The sequence below is a fragment of the Chelonoidis abingdonii genome, chromosome 7 (genome assembly GCF_003597395.2).
Source record: "Chelonoidis abingdonii isolate Lonesome George chromosome 7, CheloAbing_2.0, whole genome shotgun sequence".
NCBI lineage: Eukaryota > Metazoa > Chordata > Testudines > Testudinidae > Chelonoidis > Chelonoidis abingdonii.
This window is the reverse complement of record NC_133775.1, coordinates 24,379,574-24,401,626: the sequence shown is the minus strand read 5'-3', so window position 1 is coordinate 24,401,626 and position 22,053 is coordinate 24,379,574. Positions and strand designations below refer to the sequence as shown.

At 43.2% G+C, this 22,053-nt stretch overlaps 1 protein-coding gene across 15 annotated transcripts in view; it reads left to right on the top strand.

Annotated features, from left to right (window-relative positions):
• Positions 1 to 22,053, top strand: part of SLC44A5 (solute carrier family 44 member 5) — a 214,084-nt gene that overhangs the window by 122,628 nt on the left and 69,403 nt on the right. For 14 of the 15 annotated variants that reach the window (XM_032782147.2, XM_075067721.1, XM_075067724.1 and 11 more), the window contains one exon: positions 18,595 to 18,668. In XM_032782147.2, the coding sequence (XP_032638038.1) occupies positions 18,595 to 18,668 (74 nt within the window). Of the gene's footprint in view, positions 1 to 18,594; positions 18,669 to 18,691; positions 19,456 to 22,053 lie in introns of those variants that run through there. The other variant, XM_075067725.1, reaches the window with a different exon arrangement.

Below are 22,053 nucleotides of genomic sequence, written 5' to 3'. Positions count from 1 at the left end.
CGGTTTAATATTATACCCCTGCTGGCCGCCCGCTCCTCAGTTCCTTCTTACCGCGTGTCGTTCTGTCCTCCACGTTCCTAGCTTCTCTTCGTTCATCATTCTAGTTCTAGTTTTAGTTTTAATATAGTTCACTTAGTATAGTATAGTTGTAGTTTATAGTTCTAGTGTATATGTTAGTGGGTTCGGGCGCTAGCCTCTCCACGCCCGGCGCCGGGCTCATGCCTGGTTCGCGGGTTCAACCGTGCTCGCCTGTTAAAAAGCCGATGCCCACCAGCGATCCCACGACGCCTGCTTGAAAGTGCCTGGGGGAATCGCACATCTCCAAGAAGTGCCGCATTGCAAGGCCTTCAGACCGAGGACCAAGAAGGAGCGAGACCAGCGCCTCAAGACGCTCCTGATGGAAGCGGCACTTAACCCTGCATCCTCGGCACCGATGTGCCGCTTCAGCTCCGGCACCGGGATCTCTCTCCGGCGCCGCAAAATGCCACTGCACCGCCTTTCTCCGCACCGGCTCATGGAAGAGGCCTCGACGTCCTCTGCCCTGGCTAAACAGCCCCGAAAGGAGCACCCAGCGCCGACGCCGGCCGTGTTGGCCGTGCCAGGACTTCGGTCGACTCTCGGGCCCGGGGTCCGTCGAGTTCCAATCCCTCCAGCTCCTCGCCAAGATCTGGGGTAGAGCTGATGGTCCTGTCCACGCCCGGACCTTCTCGTCGGCCAGGGACCTCATCGCCTTGACGGAGCCTGTGCTGCCCCAACCCCGGCACTGCCGGTTGCGGGTTCTACAATCAAAGGGCAAGCCTACAGCGATGCGAGCACCGTCCTTGGACTCTCCAGCTCGGCACCGGTCAAGATCCCAGCACCGATCTCAATCCCGAGGGAGGTCTCGCTCACGGTGCCACTCGCAGTCCCCGACCGCTCTCCACGACGCACTGTCGTACTCGCGGCGCAGATTGTCTTCGCGCCGGTCCCGATACTCCCGCACCGTTCTGGCTCCAGCCACCGTTACCGGGCACCGGGACTCGAGGAGTCGTTCCCACCATCGACTCCAGATCCCGGTCGACCTCCGCCCGAGCTGTGGCAGGTCCGGTCCGGTCTCGATCGCGACGCGGGTATGGCTCACGGCACCGATCTCCGGCACCGAGGAGGTCTTCGCCTCTACAACGCGGACCTGTACCACTCCCGCTTGGGCACCCTGGCCCTCTCGCCAAGGCTCTGTCTCTTCGCGGGCGGGACAGTGTGTACTAGAAGCTGAAAGACCCGCCACCCTCTTTTCCGAGGTCAGCAGGAGCATGGTCCGCAGCAGTGGGGCTTCTGGACCCCTGGGTGTATCATCAAGCCCAGGGCCCTCAGCAAATTCCCCACGATCGTCTGTCTCAGAGCACAGGGCTCCGGAGGCTACTTCTTCACGCCCTCCTCCATCCTCTACGGAACAGCGTCGTCCCATCCTCCGATGCTGAGCTCCCGCAACAGTCAGAAGGCAGTGCTCCAGTCAGAGCCGCCACCAGACCCGCTCCTGCCAGGTCTCTCCTCGTTGTCCTCCCCAGATGCGGGCGGTGGCGGGGACGACATCCACCAGTACCCTCCCCACTGGACCTCAGGCACACCAGGATCTCCTCAAGTGCGTTGCACAAAATATGAACATCCATGCTGAGGAAGTCTCCCGAGATCAGGGACCCCGGTCGTGAGCATTACTCTCGCGGACGCGCCACTCGTGTCGCCCTGCCTTCTAAAGGACCATCCAAGCGAACGCCACCACCATTTGGCAGTCACCGGCTTCGTTCTCCCCGCTGCGCGGGTGTGGAGCATAAATACATGGTCCCTTCGAAGGGCTATGAGTACTTTATGTCCACCCCACCCGTGTTCCCTCGTTGTTTCAATCTGTGAATGAGAGGGAACGCCATGGACAACAAGCTCCGGCCCCCAGGCTAAGGAGGCGAGACATATGGACCTGCTTAGCCGCAAGTCTATTCCGCAGGAGCCCTGCAGCTGCGGATCTCCCAACCAGCAAGCTTCTGCTCAGCCGCTACTTGTACACACCTGGGCGCGGCTGATAAATTAAGGAGCTCCTCCCACAAGATGCTCGTCAGGAGTTCGCCGCTCTCCTTGACGAGGGGAAAAAGGTCGCACGCACTTCCCTACAGACGGCTTTGGATGCAGCAGACTCGGCCGCCAGAACTCTGGCCCGGAGTCACTATGCGCTGCATCTCGTGGCTTCAGGTCTCTGCCTTCCTCCGGAACTCCAATATACCATCCAGGACCTTCCGTTTGAGGGCCAGGCTGTTTTCGGACAAGACTGATCCTCGGCTGCAAAGCCTCAAAGATAATAGGGTCATTATGCATGCCCTAGGGATGCATACGCCGGTTACCCAGCGTAGACCATTCAGGCCTCAGCAGCAGCACAGGCCTTACCCCCACCAGGCAAAGGCAGGACTTTGCCAGCGGCGAATAGAAATGGACAGCACAGACAATCGGTAACCAGGGGGGCCAGAGCCAAGGCCCTCCAAGCCTTCCTCCGGGCCGAAGCCCTCATTTTGAAAGTGCGCCCGAGGGCGCTGTACAGTTCCTTCCACGGATCCATCTCCTCCCTTCTCCAACTGTCTTTCGTTCTTCCTCCGGCGTGGTGCCAGCTTACTTCAGACCGCTGGGTTCCTCCGCACGCTGCAGCTTGGATCCACTTACAGTTTGCTTCGTTACCCGCCCTCCGCGCCCCCTCCCTCGTCCCTCTTCAGGGACCCCTCTCATGAGCAGATCCTCCTCCAGAGAGGTGCGAACGCTCCTCGACAAAGGGGCCAAGAGGAGGGTTCCAGAGACGAGAGAAGGCAAGGGATTTTACTCCCGTTACTTTCTGATCCCAGGCCAAGGGAGGTCTCAGACCCATCCTCGACCTACGAGAGCTCAACAAATACCTGGTCAAGTTGAATTCTGCATGGTTCCTTGGGACCATTATTCCATCCCTGGATCCGGGAGACTGGTACGCCGCCCTCAACATGCAGGACGCTTATTTCCATATAGCCATCTTCCGCCCCATCGGAGGTTCCTTCGCTTCTTTGCCATTGATTTCAATGGAGCCAGGATTTTACCCATGGGCGACCTGCCGGCCTGCTGGAATTGCTAGGGTAAAAGTTTTCCGACGAACGTGCATGCGCGGCGCGTACACCTACTGGAATGGATATGAGCAACACATCTCGAAAAACAACAGTTACAAAGGTGAGTAACCGTGTTTTGCTATGTTGTCATGAGTGACCTGTAATAAAAGAGCTGGTGGCTGTGAGGGAATTTTTCTTTATTGGTATTTAAACTGTGAGACAGTGTTTGTACTATTACATATATGGGACTATATCTTAAATATGGATGAACTTCATCCCTTTCGAGTTCTAATGCCAAATGTCATTTTAAAACATTAAAGACGTCATTTAAAACATGCTAAAGCAGGAAATGAAAGTGATAAATGTAAATAGAACAGATTTCAAAATTAGATTGTAACCTTTTCAGTGGTTTTCAACCTGTGGTCCGTGAACCTCTCCAGGTTCACAGACTTTGCCTAAGATTTCCAAAGGGGTCTGCACTGCCATTTGAAATTTTTTTTAGGGGTCTGCAAATGCAAAAAGGTTGAAAACCACTGCTCTAAGAAAACTAGTTTGAGATTAAATATATGTTATAAAGGATAAATGATTTCAATTAATTAAGGTCGTTTCCACCTTTTTACAAATTGCAGAGATAGTAAAGGAGGAGCTATATTTTATTCTGACAAGGTGAGATTTGTTAAGGGTTGAAAACCTTTCTGTTCAACTTAAACCACAGTAGAGTGACTTATGTTTTAGCCATGGCATTTTCTTATTGTTTTTACAATGTGTTCTTCCCCGGGGAATACTGGGCCACAGTTCCACAGAGTACCATCATGAGAGTAGGAAAATGTGTACACATTCATGATTATAAGTGACACTGCCATATATTGCAGGCGTATTAGTGCTGCATTGATCTTCCCCTATTCAACTCTTGAATCCTTAAAGAAATTAGTGGGTGAAGTCTGCTAGAGTATTTGAACAGCAAACTCAGTAACTGGAGCCAAAGGAAGGCCTTAAAGATCATAGACACCCAGAGAAAATAGTGTTCAGTCCGCATGGTTATGGAATGGTAAGAAAAGACCACTGTCAGTCAGTGATTTATTGGGTATTCTTAAACTCAGAAAACTGCATCTGCCAACAGGAGTTGGAGGGGCTTCATCACCTCTCAGGATCAGGCCCTGTAGCAACGGTGAACACTCTACCTAGTTTCACAATGCTAAAGACAGTTGGTTTTCTCCCAGACACTAAACTGAACTCTTTTACTGATGTTTTGGGGTACTTTGTCAAATGAACTGGGTTTTATTGAATGGTCTCAGCGCGTCATTCTGAGAACAGAGGCGTCTTGAGTATGTCACAGAGGAGGCTAGCCATGCTATGTTTATAAGAAGTTCAGTAATCCATGCTGTAACTGTTTAGGAATAAGTTTCACTAATGCCATTTTAAGATATTTTAATAGGTTACTAAATATAACCTTGATGACAATGCTGATAGGTGCAAAACCACAAATTTCTCCAGTTTTTCTTCCAGCACTTAGACGATTTTCTTGTATGAAATGCACTGTCTTCTTTCCATCCAGATTTTCTTTAAACTGCAGCAAGAGAATAGTCACATATATCATAGAATTTCAGGGTTGGAAGGGATCTCAGGAAGTCATCTAGTCCAACCCCCTACTCAAAGGGGGACCAATCCCCAGACAGATTTTTGCCCCAGATCCCTAGGTGGCCCCCTCAAGGATTGAATTCACAACCTTGGGTTTAACAAGCCAATGCTCAAGCCACTGAGCTATCCTTCCCCCCTCTCTAATGTCATAGCACATTTTTGAAACTGCTGTTATACAGCTGAATCATAAAGCTACTTTTGAATGTCTCTCATTTTGGAGTTGGTCTGAACTATTCCCCTATCCTCCTTGGTTATTTTTCCTCCCTCTTTTATGTAGTTTCTTTATTTTTTCTCATGAGTTCATACTGGAGTTTCTTTATTTTTCTTATGCGTTCCTCTTTGCTTGGTGGTGTTCCCTGTTATGTCCTGAAGGACACAATTTCTCTTTGGGGTGATTGCTAGCTCTTGCTATCCTTTAAAGCAACTTTAAATTTAAAACCCACAGTTCAGCTGACTGAAGATTGTAAGACTCCGCTACTTGGTTTTTTGGCATATTTAACTTGGTAACATGTTTACAGTTCATGAACCCATTTTCCTTTGTGCATAAATGAATGTCTCTTAGCTATACACTCTTAGGGTCATGGAACTTCAAAGAAGAGCTGAGGTCTGATGAGAAAGGGGACTCCTAGCTCGGGAATCAGGAGCAAAATTTAAGCATACTGTATCCACAATAAAGTGGAGGGGATCAATAATAAAGTCTTTGATGTGTAACTGTTTTCTTCTTTTTCTTCCTGCCTATCCCCTAGTAAATTCCGCTAGTTGTGATTTTATTACATTTCCTCTATAGCAATGCCTCTTCATGGACTCTTCTTTCCTTCCCTACCACGGTGCTCTAGGAAAATGGTGATTTCCTTTTCTTCAGAACTCTTTATGTTTCTTCTTTACTTATCTCAATCATACTTAAGAAGGGTCGTTTCATGACTAAAGCACAAGACTAGTTGCTAGAAGATCTGGGTTCTGTCCTTGTCTCTGCCTCAATTTTCCCATATGTGACATAGGAACAATAGTACTTGACTACTTTATAAGGTTTATAAAGCACTTTTGAGATGCTATAGAAGAAAGGCAAGGTTAAGACCTTGGCATGGAGCCTTCTGTGCAGTAGAATTTTACCTTTGCTGCTTTCTGCAAGGACAGGTGGCCTGACCCACTCCTGTTCCTTCTTGGATTTAAATGAGAGCTAAATTTGGGGACCGAGCTGAAAAAGGGAAAAAGCAAATCCAGTTGTATCTGACCTGAAACCCTTTTTTTCAAGATTTTTCATTAAATTGAAAAACACAAAAAATAATTGAGTCAACAGCGATTTGACCTTTTTTGGTGTTTTTCACCCTTATTTGTGAGAGGTTTTTTATTTTGACCACATTTCAAAATACATGTTGTTTTGAAATGAAAAACTCAAGCCAATCTGTTGTTTTTTTTAGTGGCCCACAAAAGCCGCACCCTGGCAGGGTCCTTCCCCCCAAGCAAGAGGCATGCCATGAAGAGACAATCAGAATTTTAAATCCACAGCCTATTTTGGAGCAGCTGTTCTAAAACTGAAAACAAGTAACTAGATATCATTATTGATGTTTGTCAGTGTTTAAAAACAAAACCCTTAAATGCTTGTGCTTGGTAGTTAAAGGAGGAAGAGACTGCATCAGGAAAGATTCGGGATGAGAGTACATGTTTTTACGTGTGGCCACATGGAGGCATGTTCTTACTAGTCTTATTTCCTTTCTTCTTTTACTACGGATTTAATAAGGATTTGTAAACAGCAGTTGAAAGCTATAGAGTGCTGTGTTTAGGGCTCTGGGACAGCTTTATCCTTTTGTTACATTTTAGTTGGCAGTGGGTAGTGCCTATATATGTTGCTGTTGAGTAAAGGTAACCAATAAATCCCATATCAATCAATCAATCAATAAATAAAATTTCACTTTCAGACTCAGTTTGCTTCCTTCTGTCTTCTCCCCTTTTCGCTGATTGTTCTGTAGACTGATAGATTTGAAGACCACTAAGATCATGTAGTCTGACCTTCTGCATAACACAAACCATAGAACTTTGCCCCTTAATTTCTGCATAAAGCCTGTAACTTCCGTTTGATCTATAGCATATCTTCTAAAAATATATCCAGTCTTGACTTAATGACTTCAAGTGATGAAGAATCTACCACATCTCTAGGTAAGTTGTTCCAGCGCTTAACTACCCTTAGTGTTAATTTTTTGTGTGCCCTATTTCTAGTCTGAATTTGTGTAGCTTCAGGTTCTATTTAACAGATCTCTTTACACCTCTTTCTGCTAAATTGGAGCATTACCTTCTATGAGAAATCTTGTCCCCATATGAGTGCTTGTACGCTGTGTTCAATTCACCTCTTTTCCTTTTCTTGGATAAACTAAATAGATTGCGTTCTGAAATCTCTCACTACAAGGCATATTTCTCTGGTATTTGAATCATTCTTGTAGCTCTTTTCTGAACCCTTTCCAATATGTCAACGTTCTCTTCGAAGTGTGGGCACCAATAATGGGCTCCTTAATGCGCTCTCTCTCTACAACATTCCTGTCTTTGCCTCTGATCCACCTAAGGTGCCCAGATATCCCGATTTTATAGGGACAGTCCTGATATTTGGGCTTTTTCTTCTATAGGGACCTAATACTCCCCACCCCCATCCTTATTTTTCACATTTGCTATTTGGTCACCCTAGATCCACCTGTGGGGAGCTGGTTGAGACTGAAAATATATCCCATTAAAATGCCACCGACATTTTCCTTAACACACAAATCATAGTCCCCAGCAGTGATGTTCTGAATCAGTTATATTTCAGTATGCTTATGGCTCTGATTTGAATTTGGAGTGAAATTCTGGCCCCACTGAAGTCAATGGAAAAATTCCTATTAGCTTCAATGAAACCAGGATTTCACCTCAGACACTGTTTTCCTGCATCCCACTTACCTGACTGCACTTGTAAAATAGACAGAATTTTTTTCTTCTCTTTATCTGTGTAACCATCTAGAAAATAAATTTAGAATCATATGATGTGTGAATGGCCTTCATGATGAGTAGATTTGCAGGCAGATTTGGTGATGGTTTTTATTGTAGCTTCAGACAGAAAATATGTCTCTAGACTAAAATGCCTGTTTTAATATACATTATGTTACACTACAAGATAGTTATCAGAATTGGGTTTAATATTCAGACGTCTTTTGGTTGAACTAGACTGTGTAAAAAATATTTAAAGATCAGAATATGAAATTTGTTATTACCTTCTAATAAGATCCAGCAACTTACTGTTTTGTTTAGAATTTATATCCACTCAATCTCAGGCTCTGCTGGGAAATGAATCTTAGTTTGGTGTGCACTTGCGCTGTGCAAGGTTTATACAGCGTTCAGCCTCCCTATGTTAATCTTTTGGGATATGTTTAATATTTAATACTGGTAGTTGCTGAGAAAATTGAGTTTTTTGACATAATCCATTTCAGTCTGCTGATGAATAACACAGACGTGAACATAAAATGGGGAAATGAGATGCATTGGACTTGTGGTGATTATAATATTTTATTAGAATTGCTTCCAATTTTTTAAACTTCTCAGAAAATATAAAAGCAAATGTTAGCAATAGATCAGAAGATTGCATGGTGTGTCAGTCCGTGTCACAGGCTCTCCCTCTGGAAACTTAAATTTCAGTCCAGAAATTAGGTCACAAGTCAAATGAATTCCATGGTCCCAGCCTATTTAGTTCTCATGAACGTTTATCCACATTACACAAAATGCTGCACTTCAGCACAGTGGGCTTCCTAATGGAATAAGTGGGGTCATGCAGGTCAGAACAGGGGTGCATTTGCAGAGCTGTGGGAGGAAGCTTGTACAAAGCATGGCCACACTATGCTTGTCTCTAGCCAACTGTTTTCAGTTCCCCTTTTCACTGAGCATTAAAATTTCACACACACTAGAAGACTGAGGGAAAACAGCATTATTATGTACTTTGTCTGCAAGCATGGACTTTAAAATATTAAGGATCACATTTTACCCGTAATTTTAAAATAAGCTAACAATAGAGACACTAATTTTTGTAGCAAGACATGAACAGATACAAATGCTTCAGGTCTTAACCCTTTGTATACACTTATTTATCTGTGTAGACACACATCCGGTCGTACATTTATACACATACAAAATTGCACTGAAAATAATATTGACAATCATCTTCCAAACAGATGGGTGGAATCGTTCCCATTCAGTGGGTCTGGTTTCCTTTTTTATCTCTGATTTAAATACAGGAATATCTCTTGAGCATGTATTTCTGATGTGCTCAGAGTCAAAAAACCTGACTGAAACAAGTTAAAAGCTCTCTGTCCCCAGGATAACACTCCAGCTAGTAGATTAATCCAGGGAGTGTTTGACTGAAGTGGTACGGTTGATTTCAGTCCTCAGTCTTTCTTTCCACAATAATTTTGGGCAAGATCCTCAGCTGGTATAAATCAGTGTCTCTCCATTGACTTCAGTGGAGCTATATTGATTTACACCAGCTGAGGAGCTGGCACAGTGATTATTTCTGGATCTTTTAGACAGACCCAATAGACAGTGTGAAAACCACAGAGAGCTGTTCAGCATTTTCATAAATAATGTATTTCATATTCTAGGGGGCAGTCCAGACCAGCTGAGGGGTTGTGTCGTTGTCTACCTTGTAACCTTGAGTGCCTCAAAATGCTTTGCTGTTTGTAGCTCCCAACCTGGGCTGCTTGCAACCAGCCAGCCTACCTGCATGCAGGTCACACTCTGATGGTCTGTGTGCTGGTTCAGCATCTCTGACCCCAGCAGCTGTTCTGCAGACCCACTTCGGCTTCTACCAGCCTTGGTTGCTAGTTGCAGGGTGACACCAACACCCTTCCAGTCCCAAATTTCCCTAAAACGGTGTGCTCTGCAGTGTCCAGCCCTCTCGTTAACAAATCAGAGAAGTAATAATGTTTGTTTGTTCCTCTAAAGGGACACAGATACATGACAGCTTATTAACTTAAGTAGGGCTAAATAACCCCTCCCTTTAAACACCACACTGAGTTGGTTTATAGTAAAATGAAACATAGGTTAAGTCATGCCGAATAAAAGGAATAAAGTTAGAAAGGGGTACTAGCAAATAAAAATGAAAACACTAAAAGTCTAAAACATAATCTAGCAAGATACAGGCTTTGTTCAAGATGGTTTCACTCACCAGTCATTCTTCTTCCCAGTCATGGCTGACTTTCTCCTTTCCATAGAAGCACAAGGGACTGGCTTCTTTTCTTCTTAGTGAAAAATCTTTGCCTAAGCGGGTTTCTCACCTATGTTCAATTCCAGAGACTTCAACCCCACCTTGGTTGAAGGACCCATCTTTCTCAGCTAGCAAGAGCTCTGGCCTGTTGTCTGTGCAGTGGCATGCCAAAAATGGCTTCTGTCCTTGCTTATATCTTCCAAGTTCAAAGAACTGGTTTCAAGAGGGTGACCTCATGCTGTTCTTCTCTTGTGGGCTTCCCATCCTCCTGTATGATTTCTGTGTAAATGGTGCTTCCATTGTTTCCGATTCCACCATGCTTAATTTACAAAGGAGACAGATAGATAGCTGGGACATTCCCTCCTATATTGGAAGACTATTTAGCCTAATATCAGTAAGTATCCATAATGCCTTATATAAAGTTAATACATACAGTTCACAATTATATGAATCACCCATGTGTCGTTAGCTTTCAGAAAAGACCTCACTCTGTACACTTTTATAATACAGCAATATTGTATACAATCAGTTGTTTCAATTGCTTATCATTTGAGGTTCAGCATCCCTGTCTTTATAGACCAGTAAGCCTTTGAATTGGATTCTTCTGAAAAAGTAAAACCCAGACGTAGCTCTCTCCTGCTGGGTGTAGACCAGTTTTTCTCAACCTTTTGATACCAGGGACCAGCTTGCTGCCTTCCTAAACTGTGTCAGGGAGATCTCAGGGACCGGAGCCAGTCCACGGACTGGTAATTCAGAAACACTGGTGTAAACAACATGCTGTCTTCTCTTCCACTTGTTAATGTGAGGTTTGCCTCCACTTCTTGTTACCTTGATAAGTCTGTTTACTGCTTATTTGTATATAGAGGTAAACACAGATTCCTTGGTTTAGGGTAGACCTGTTTAACAACTCCCCCTCAAATACCTGGTTTGTATGCAGTTTGGTATTGCAGCCCAGAGAATGACAAGTGGGTGAGGTAGTATCTGAAAAGAGCTATGTAAGCTCATCTCTCTCATCAACAGAAGTTGGTCCAATGAAAGATATTACCTCACCCACCTTGTCTCTCTAAATTCTTGGTTTGAACACATTTTAGTTATAATTCCAGTATACCCATTGTGTACATACAACACGCAAGAATATTCATGATCAGTGACTTACTAGTTTTCAAATGATACCTCACAAGACATATTTTGTACAAAGATTTTTCCATAGTGTGTAGGGTGTGGATAGAAGGATGCTTAGTGTCACAGTGTATAATAGGTATTTTCACTTGTGTGAAGTGTTTGTAGCAACAAAGGAAGTGACCTATATTGGAAAAGTCGCATAAGTGTGTATAAGCATAAAATCATGATTAGTAAAGATTTCAAGGGTGACAGTCAAGAAATGCTTCAGGCCAGAGCCACACATTTTTTTTATCTTGACTCTGCCACAACCAAGAATATAATATAAATCATGGTGAAGTTTATAAAACACAGTATTACATCTGTGGGGGTGATTGCTGCTTAGATACCTGGGTGATAGTTGCCTTTGACTCTACCTTGGATATTCACATCCCCTTCCTCTTTCCTCACTAGATCTTGTGTGTGCATGTGTGTGTGTGTGGGTGTTCTCAGAGTTCTGTTCTTAGTCTGCTCCCCTTCTTTCTTTGCCCCCTTTTTCTAAATGATCTTGTCCATTCACACAGCTTCAACTACCATCTTTACACCAATGACTCTCAAATCAGCCTTGCTACTCCTGACCTCTGTTGTCCATTTGTTCCCACATCTCAACCTGTCTTTCTGATGGTCTGAAAACTTGAACTTTATAAAACTATGCACTCACTGGGGCAAAGGCTGTGTCTTCTGCTATGATCGGAAAGTGCTTAGTTTATGGGTGCTTATGCAACATAAATATTTACTTTCAGTGATCTTGTGGCTATCTTCCTTAGGCTGAGGAAAAAAACATAAGTGTTAGTCAGTTCCTGAGCTCCATCCACAACATAAACTCTGCCCACTCACGACTCTAAAATGAGGTGTTGCTCACAGTAGATTATGCTGATCTTCTTGATAGGATCATCTTACTCCTTTCTTGGGTACTGTGGTCAGTACTGAAACAGTTGACAATTTAAATGTCAACATAGTTATTATCAGGCTTTAGAGTCAATAACCTGAAAGAGTCTGACGCAGAGGAGTGCTGGCAAGAAACAGATTATTTCTTATTGCTAATGGAATTTTAATCAGTGCCTGTATCTTTGGCAGCACACTGCGATCTATATTGTTGTAGTATATTATACACCCCACTGAGATGAATGGGCAGTTTTACTTTTCTTAGAGCTCTTGTTGCAGGCTCTCAAGAGACATCACTTCATGGCTTTCCTCTGGTTCGCATTTTGCAGATTTCCTTCACAGCCATAAAGGCTAGAGACTTAATTTTTTAAAATTAAAGCTTTCTGGCACACAATATTCAGCCACCAGGAAGAAGTACACCTCAGTGAGACAACATGGGCTAGCTAATTTCAACCCCTCTCATTAAAGATTCTCTGAAGAAAACTTAAGAAAATCTAGTGTGTAGGTTGATAGATTAAGAAAGTGCCATTTGCATTAAAACCTTATTAGTACTTTTCTTGCGGGCTTCTTAGTCTCCATAATAGCAGCATGTGCTCAAAGGACAGTATCCCTGAACACACTGAATCTGCTACCAACTTCAATGTTTATTCAGCTTTGCTGAGTAGTGCCCTTTGGTCTGGCCACACTGTTTGATAAAAGCACCAGCCACTCTATTTAGATCCATAAGAGCTGAGATGATCTCTCAGTTCAGGCTACAGTCAGGTAGGGGTTCCTGAGTTCTGTTCATAGACCACAAAACAGACAGAAATTCTTTTTCCTACAGCATGGTTTCTTAGAGTGATTTCAAAACATAGGCATCAGTCCTGCAGAGAATTCTGTGTGAGCAGACCCCGGCACTCAGGCAAAGCTCCATTAACACTGAGCTCTGAGCAGCATAGATGCCTGAACAGTCAGCTTCAAGTTTGTCCACAAAGGAGTGATGTTTCCCATTGTCTATATCAGGGATAGGCAACCTATGGCATGCATGCCAAAGGTGGCACGCAAGCTGATTTTCAGTGACACTCACACTGATCAGGTCCTGGCCACCGGTCCTGGGGGCTCTGCATTTTAATTTAATTTTAAATAAAGTGTCTTAAACATTTTAAAAACCTTATTTACTTTACATACAACAATAGTTTAGTTGTATATTATAGACTTATAGAAAGAGACTTTCTAAAAATGTTAAAATGTATTATTGACACGTGGAAACTTTAAATTAGAGTGAATAAATGAAGACTCGGCACACCATTTCTGAAAGGTTGCCAACCCCTGGTGTATATTCATACATGTGGATAGTGAGCTCTCTGGGGCAGAGGCTGTCTTTTTGTTATATGTTTGTTTGCACAGGGCCAGGGATCTAGGTCTGTAAGTGCTGTCGTAATACTGGTACAACTCTAATATTAAGAATAATGGTTTCTTGGTAGTGCAACATCTTGGACAGAATTGCACATGTGAGACATTATGAACTGTAAAAACAATGAGGAGTCCCTGAGACACCTAAATTTGTTAGTCTCTAAGGTGCCACAAGGACTCCTTGTTGTTTTTGCTGATACAGACTAATACGGCTACCACTCTGACACCTGTCATTATGAACTGTAGAATTGGAGGATGAAGCCAGCAGAAACAAGTAGTCCCCAAGAAGAATCATTAGCCACGCAATGCATGGTTTGTCCATGAATAAGTACTTCCAGTCTCTGATATTCAGTATTCATAGCCATTATTTATTTATCTGAATTCCGTTAACATCTCCTATGTACTATGTAACCTCTATGAAGACACAGGAACAAAGTGTTTTCTTACTTTGTGCTGCCACATATAACAAAGCGAGTAAGCCAATCCATTTCTGAAAGGTGGTAGAAAGCAAAGCTGTACCCATAAACTAAACAAAATGACAACAGTAGGCAATACAGTCTGGCATGGGGGCCAGAAATGTGCACTTATCAAATGAGATTATTTTATTACTTCACCTGGCTAAAATGAATCTGATGGGTTTATCAGTGATTTATTTCTGTGGAGACAGCAATTTCAAGTAGAATAGTTAGGCTAACAACAAAATTTGGGCAAGATCTTGGGGTGCAACTGAACTGCGAAAAGGCAAAAGAATATTGCAGATTTCAAATACAGCCATGCTTTCACAATGACTTCCATGTTGTCCAGTGCATTTTAGTTCATGACACAAATGAATCATTATAAATATAGTCTACATGCATTATCATACTCTGTTACAATATCCTGTTGTCTGTGCAGTCACTGCTGCTGGGAAAAGGTTTGGGGGTGTGTGAAAAAATGGTTGTATTTTTCCTTATGTAATTTTTGCATCATGTATCCCATGAGGATAATGGGCATCTTTGTGTGTATGTACAGATATATTATAAAAACGTGGCAGTGATATCCATATGAAAGAGTGCAGGGGCCGTATGATAAATTACATTTATCATGCACTCTCTCCTCAGCACTCTGCCCACTAATCTATCTCCCCTAGCATTTATTCACCCTCTGAGAAGCTACCTGCAGTTTCCGTGTCTTGAATACAAATACATCAGCAAAATCAATTCACCATCAAAATGTTTCTATTTTCCCCCTAAATGTGAGCATTTCTGCTCCAAAACAAAACCAGTTCAAAGCCCAGCACAGGCAATGCTCAGTCCTGGTTACTGCAATAAATGTAATATCCCAATATCTTGTGACCCTTCAGGGCTAGAAATGGGAGCCTAATCCTTTTGGGGAGGGGAGATTCCCAGCATTCCATTTGCTCCAGTTTTGAAAACTCCCAGTGACTTTACAGGCGTAAAATGGTACACGTGGAACAGTTATTTTAGGTCATTTGGTGAGGTATCTTATATATTCGTTTTAATTTTTCTCTCCTGCTGAGCCTTAGATTTCTAAGGTGAAATCCTGGCCCCACAAAGTCAGCAAGACTTTTGCCATTGATTTCAATGGAGCCAGGATTTTACCCATGGTAATAAGGCACCTGGCTGCACAGGCAGAGGGGTGCAAGAAATAGTCCCAATAAATCTATTTTAAAACTCTCTAAACCATGCCCAAAATAGTTTCTCTGCAATTATTATAATTATTTTATATTTAAATTATAGCAGCACCCAGAGGCCAGGATCAGTTGTGCTCGGCACTATAAAATCTGTGTCATACCCAGAACAGAAAATGGTGTGAGGTGGTAGAAATATTTGACACTTGAGTAACTGCAAAACTTTAAGGGATGAACTGGCACAAATTGGTATGGGCTGTGATCATACATAATCATGAATACCACGTATACAAGAGGGTTCTGACAACAAGAGACTTATAATTAAAGTATTGCAATGTCCTAGTTCACCTCCAATTAGTATTTTTACCTGAGTTATCTTCTATTAAACACTGCACCATTTAACAGTCACTCTGGAGGGTGAGAAACTGAGCCTGAGTAAAGTATCAGAATTAGTGTGAAACAGATGTTAGCCTTCCATTTAAAAAGGCTTAGTGCTTCTGCTGGTGTTAAGCGAAGGAAGCAGGTGACCCCATTTCCATTCATTATTTATCCATTTTGTGATACCAAATAAAATCTACAGCTTTAGATTAAAGCTCTCCTCAGAACTGTAACATGCTGTCATCTATTCTCTGGGCAGACACTCATTACAGGGCACTTGAGAAAAGCTTCATGTGTGACAACTGCAGCAAACGATAGGTTAAAGCAGTGGTTCTTAACCAGGGGTCTTATTTTGGCAGACCCCCTGAAACCTGGGGGGCCATGAGCAGGTTTCAGGAGGTCTGCCAAAATAAACCAGAGAGCAGGGCCAGCATTAGACTCACTGGGGCCCAGAGTAGAAAGCTGAATCCCGAGTCCAAGCCCCATCTCTCTAGGCTGAAGCAGAAGCCTGAGCAATTTACCTTTGTGGGGCTCCCTGTGGCATAAAGCCCTGGGCAATTGCTCCACTTGCCACCCCCTAACACTGGCTCTGGCTTTTAATCTACTGGAAAATGGTTGTTGTGGACATGGGTGGGCTGTGGAATTTTTATAGCATGTTGGGGGAGAGGGGGGGCTGAAGGAAAAATGTTGAGACCTCTCTGGCTTAAAGAACAAGCAGAGCTCCATTGTGAGTTCTTTCAGTTTAACAAACTCTCGTTCATTAGATTGCCTCTGCACATCCCAACAGTCACACAGACCTGGAACCTAGTGCTGAGATTGTTTCTCTATGGAAAGGCACATGGGTCATTCATGCTTAGTTTCTTTTTCACATCTAGAAATGTCTCTCCAAGTTTTGCAACTGTTTAAAAGTTGTGTAATCTTTTCCCCTCTTCCCAATCACTGGGATCTGGATCTACTCTTCACCCTCTCCTTTCAAACCCATAACTAAGTGTTCCCTATCCTTCATATCTCTCAGATTGGCCTCTCTAGTGGGGATCACTTTGGGCAGAAGAATCCGAGAGCTATAAGCCCTTATGTCCAATTCTCCATTCTTAATTTTTAAGGACAGTATTTCTGGACTTTCTTTTTATATGTCATGCTGATTGCAGCTGAGTGATGGGACTTTTAATAAAACTCTAGCAAGATCTCTTCAGCTATTTTGGGGTTTCAGGGCAGGGATGCTGGAACAATTTGTATAGTGAGGGTGCTGAGAGCCATTGAACCAAACTGTTAGCCCTGTATATAATGGAAACCACTTCAGGTCAAGGGGTGTACCCTCAGCACCCCTAGTTCCAGCACCTATGTTTCACGGTGGATCCTCCCTACACACACACACACATACACACTTTATCCACTTTAAAAAAGAAACTTTAATTGATCCTTTCTAGATGGGGCTATGGCAAAAATAGATGTTTGAAACTTGAAACTCACCATGGCTAAACCTCTGATTGAGGAGTAATGCCTCTTCTTGTGCTTGGGAAAAAAAATGGTTTTAATTTTAAACTGACTGACCTTAAGGGTCAGATCCTCAGCTTGGCCTTGACCAGGATTGGCTTCAGTGGAACTATGCCAATTTACACCAACTGGTAGCTGTTCGGATATTTATTCACGTCTGCTTGTTTAGACTGCTAGGCCGGGTTGGAGGTGGTTTAGTTTGGTAAGGCAATCCTTTACTTTCTTTTTAACTAGTGTCATAAACAGATGGTTAAGGGTTAATGCCTCTTTTACCTGTAAAGGGTTAAAAAGTTCACCTAGCCTAGCTAACACCTGATCAGAGGAACCAATGGGGGAACAAGATGTTTCAAAAGGAAGGAGGGAAGTTTTTCCTTTGTTTAGAGTTTCAGTTTCAGCCGGAGTGAAAAAGATCAAGGAACCAGCCTCTTATCAGAGTAGTAAGTTTTAGAAAGGGATAAATAGGTTTATGTTCATTTCTTTGTAACCTGTCTTATGCAATTAGAGGTAGAATCAAATTGGATATTTGGGTAATTAAATTTGTGCCCAGGGGAACATCCTCTGTGTTTGAAATCTGTTGTCTGTGAGAGTAGCTGGTATGCTAATCTCTCCCAGAGGGTTTTCTTTTACCTTTCTTTTCTTTAATTAAAGGCATTTTTTTTAATTAAAAGCCTTTTCTTAATACCTGATTGATTTCTCCTTGTTTTAAGATTAAAGGGGATTGGATCTGGAGCCACCAGGAATTGGTGGGAGAAAGGAGGGGGGATGGTTAATTTCTCCTTGTTTTAAGATCCAAGGGATTGGATCTGGACTCACCAGGGAATTGGTGAAGGAGTCTCTCAAGGCTACCCAGGGAGGGGAAGGTTTTGGGGGGAAAGGGAGTGATCCAGACACTGAAAATTCTGGATGGTGGCAGTGATACCAGATCTAAGCTAGTAATTAAGCTTAGAAATGTCCATGCAGGTCCCCACATCTGTACCCTAAATTTCAGAGTGGAGAAGGAACCTTGACATGACTAGAAATACTCCTTAGCCAGGGACAGCTCCAGGCACCAGCGGAGCAAGTGAGGGATGGACCAGACGGTCACTGTGAGGGCGGCAGTCAGGCAGTCTTCGGCGGCGCACCTGTGGGAGGTCCACCGGTCCTGCTGGTTCGGCGGCAATTCAGTGGCGGGTACGCCGAAGGCGCGAGACTGGTAGATCACCCACAGAAACGCCGCTGAATCCATGTGACCAGTGGACCACCTGCAGGCGTGCCACTGAAGACCACCTGACTGCCGTGCTTGGGGAGGCAAAAAACATGGAGCCACCCCTGTTCTTAGCCCACTTCTAGAGTGATTGTTGTTTAGTAGTCATCTAAAGCAAGGACTTGTGAATATAAACTTATGAAGGAGAAGTGGAAGCCAGATAAGTTCAGACTAGAAATAAGGCACAGATTTTTAATGATGAGGGTAAATAACCATTGTTAAAACTTATTTTGGGTCGAGGTGGATTCTCAATCGTTGACAATTTTTAAATCAAGATTGGATATTTTTCTAAAAGGTATGGTATACTTGAAAAAGAAATTAATTAAGGAAACTCCTGTGGCTGGTGTAATTCAGGAGGTTAGACTATATGATGTCTGTAGTCACGTCTGATCTTATAATGTGTGAATCAATCATTTACAAAGGAGTTATTTTCGACACCTTTCTAATTCTTCAAAATGTTCCCTTCTGTCTTTAGGCACTGTACGGATGTTCTGTGCTGTGTAATCTTCATAGTCGTCATTCTGGGTTACATTGCATTAGGAATTCTGGGTAAGTAAACATAGGTACAGTAGTGGCTTCTCTTGCAGGGGGAGTAAATAAGTGAGTCATTATATTAATTGACGAGTCCATTTAACTTTAAACTTTCTAATCAATGAGCCATATGTTTCCTAGAAGCAAATCATGAATGATTTGCTCACATTGAATGTCTGTTATTGTGACATTGCAGTCTATATGGTTTTATAAAAATATGCTAATGAGTGAATATAATGTAACTGGAATATGCTTCATGCGAAAGCTCTCTTGTAAGGTATCATTACAAAGCTTATAATCTACTGAGTATGGTCATCCTGTTTGTATAAATGTGCCACTCTTGTATCTGAAACTAGAAATATTAAATATAACTCTGAAGGCCTACTGTAATTATGCAAAGTGTGGGCCATTAATGGTGGTTTGGAATCTTGATGACTCCCATTAACCAGGACCATTGTCTGCAGATGGGTGTGTTTACCTGTAAGTCTTCCTGTTACCTGTGTGCTGGCAAGTGGGCAATGAAGTCTTGCAGTGACATGTGATCATGTCACCTGAACTGGAATCCATCTTTAGCCAAGTGTCTTTCCATTGAGAAGGAGGGGGTGGGAACCCAGAGAGGGACAAAGGATTCGTGCCTTATGCAAAAGATATATAAAGGGGTGAGAGAACAAAAGGACAGGAGCCATCCTGAAGAATCCCCTAGCTACCACCGGAGCTGGAACAAGAGCTGTACCAGGGGAAAGAATTTTGCCCAGGCCTGGAAGGTGTCCAGTCTGAGGAAAAAACTACTGAAGCATATCTAAGGGTGAGATTATCTGTATTCAATTTGATTAGACATAGATTTGCACGTTTTAGTTTATTTTGCTTGGTAACTTACTTAGTTCTGTCTGTTACTACTTGGAACCACTTAAATCCTACATTCGTATTTAATAAAATCACTTTTTACTTAATACATATTCTGAATTAATTAATAATACCTGGGGAGCAAGCAACTGTGCATATCTCGCTATAAGCTTTATACAGGGTAAAACGGATTTAGTTGGGTTTAGACCCCACTGGGAGTTGGGCATCTGAGTGTTAAAGGCAGGAACACTTCTGTTAGCTGCTTTCAGGTAAACCTGCAGCTATGGGGCAAGTAATTCAGACCCTGGGTCTGTGTTGGAGCAGATGGGCGTGTCTGGCTCAGCAAGACAGGATGCTGGGGTCCCGAGCTGGCAGGGAAAGCAGGGATAGTAGTAGTCTTGGCACATCAGGTGGCAGCTCCCAAGAGGGTTTCTGTGATCCAACCCATCACAGTTCTAATCAGGGAGAGGTTGAAAATGATGTGTTTATTGATGGAAAAACCCAAAGTAAAATATATGCAGGTAAAAATGCCATCGTTCAATCATTTTGCTATCATTAACTTTAATTGAGACAGGAAAATCTTGACACTTGTCACTCATCAAAAAACAAAAGCTAGAGAAAAACATTAATTTTTAAGAGGCTTTGCATTCTTTAAAATAGTAGCAAGAGCCTCTGTGGGAGCAATGAATGGAGCAGAAAAAAAATCATTTGTGGGACATGGAGCTGTTTGCTTATCAGGATATTCCGTAGTAACCGTTTAGTTTGCTTGTCTGAGAGAACTTCACTGAGTGAGGGCAAATGCCAGCTACCATAAAAGTACAGTTAATATGTGTTTGCATATTTGAACTTAATTTCCTGATAAAAGACCACATGGTCCTGGCTTAGACACATGAAATGTCATCACTCGTTTTAATTCTGTGTTAGTATTTTCTCTACTGTACAAAACTACACTATGTGTAGTGTCAGAAGATGACAATAAGCAAGGTTGATTTTACACAACCAGTAGAAATCAGTAAGTATATGGGAATGTACATCATCCTCTCATTAGAATATACTATTGGCACAGCATCCCAAAAGTCATAATTCGTTCTCTGTCTCTCTTCAGCTCTCTATCTCTCTCACTTTACCTTGTAGTAGTAAAGATTTTGCTGCTTCTCTCTCCAGGTGCTCCTGTGTGCATATGTTGTTCATTCCCTTGTTCACACATACTAGTTGTCCCTTCATGGAACATCCTGCTTTCAGAAAGGGGGAAAGAGAAGGAAATAAAGTGAATACACTTGCAAGAAATAACAATCAAGGGAGTCATTGCAGTTGAAAGGTAGCACCACACACTGACCCCATAACAGGCAGTTGTTGTCTAATGAATGGAGCATGATGCTGGCAGGCAGGAGACCTGTGTTCCACTCATGACTATGTCACTAAGTTGCTGTGCCATGTCAGACAAATAACGTAACTGCTCTGTGCCTCAGTTTCTCTATCTGTAAAACCGAGATAATATCTACCTTTGTAAAGCGCTTTGAGATCCATGGATGGAAAAAAATCTGTATAAGGGCCAAGAGTTAACTAATAAGCTATTAGGACAGGTCCTATGCCTGTGTGCCATACATGGATCCAGTACTTTAATGGTTTCATTAGCTGTGGGATTCTTCTTGGGGACAGTAGTGGGTAGAGGGCGAGGGAGAAGGGTGTCTCTAACTGTACTTCATGCATTATTTAGTCACATTCAGACTAGCTTGTCTGCTGTCCTTTGGCTTCCTTGCAGAGCTCAGACTCTGATGCTTCCTTAACATCGATGGCATCCTACTTGGGGATGGGAATCTGTCTGGTCTGTATCTGCTGCGGCTATTGGAGTGTGTATGAATGAAATTTTGCATTTGCTCTCTCATCTCTGCCTCCTCTTTTGATCCTGCTGCTTGTACTATTTGCTGCAGAGTGGTGCTACGATCTGAGTTGCCCCTACTTTAATTGCCCAGTTACATTGTCTGTACCTCATTGGCCTCTTGTTTCATTCCAAGTTTGTACTAGCACTCGTTTGACGTGTGTGTGTGTGTGTGTGTGTGTGTGTGTGTGTGTGTGTGAGAGAGAGAGAGAGAAACACTCCACTCAGAGTTACAATAGACATGAGGAACAGTTGTCAGACCGTGGACACTATATGTGTCATCACCCACTGGGTCAGAAAAAGGCAGAAGGAGATGGCTTAGTCCTGGCACAGCAGCAGGACTTCATGCTGCATATACACACCTGCCAAGCCTCCCACCTGAAGCAGGAGTGTCATAGTATAATTCCTCAATCTGAACCTTAGAGTTCAAATATGAGGTACCAGCATAAACTCCTCTAAGCTTAATTACCAGCTTAGATCTGATATCGCTGCCACCAGCCAGGAATTTCCAGGGCCTGACTCCCTCTCTGGTCTCCCAAAACCTTCTCTGGGGTCACACCAAAGGGAAAACAACCTCCTCTCCTCGTCTCCTCTTTATCTCATCCCCAGCTCCCCCTCCCTGGGTTATCCTGGGCGATACTGTACTTAAACTCCTTGAATGCAAAACAGAGAGGGCAATTT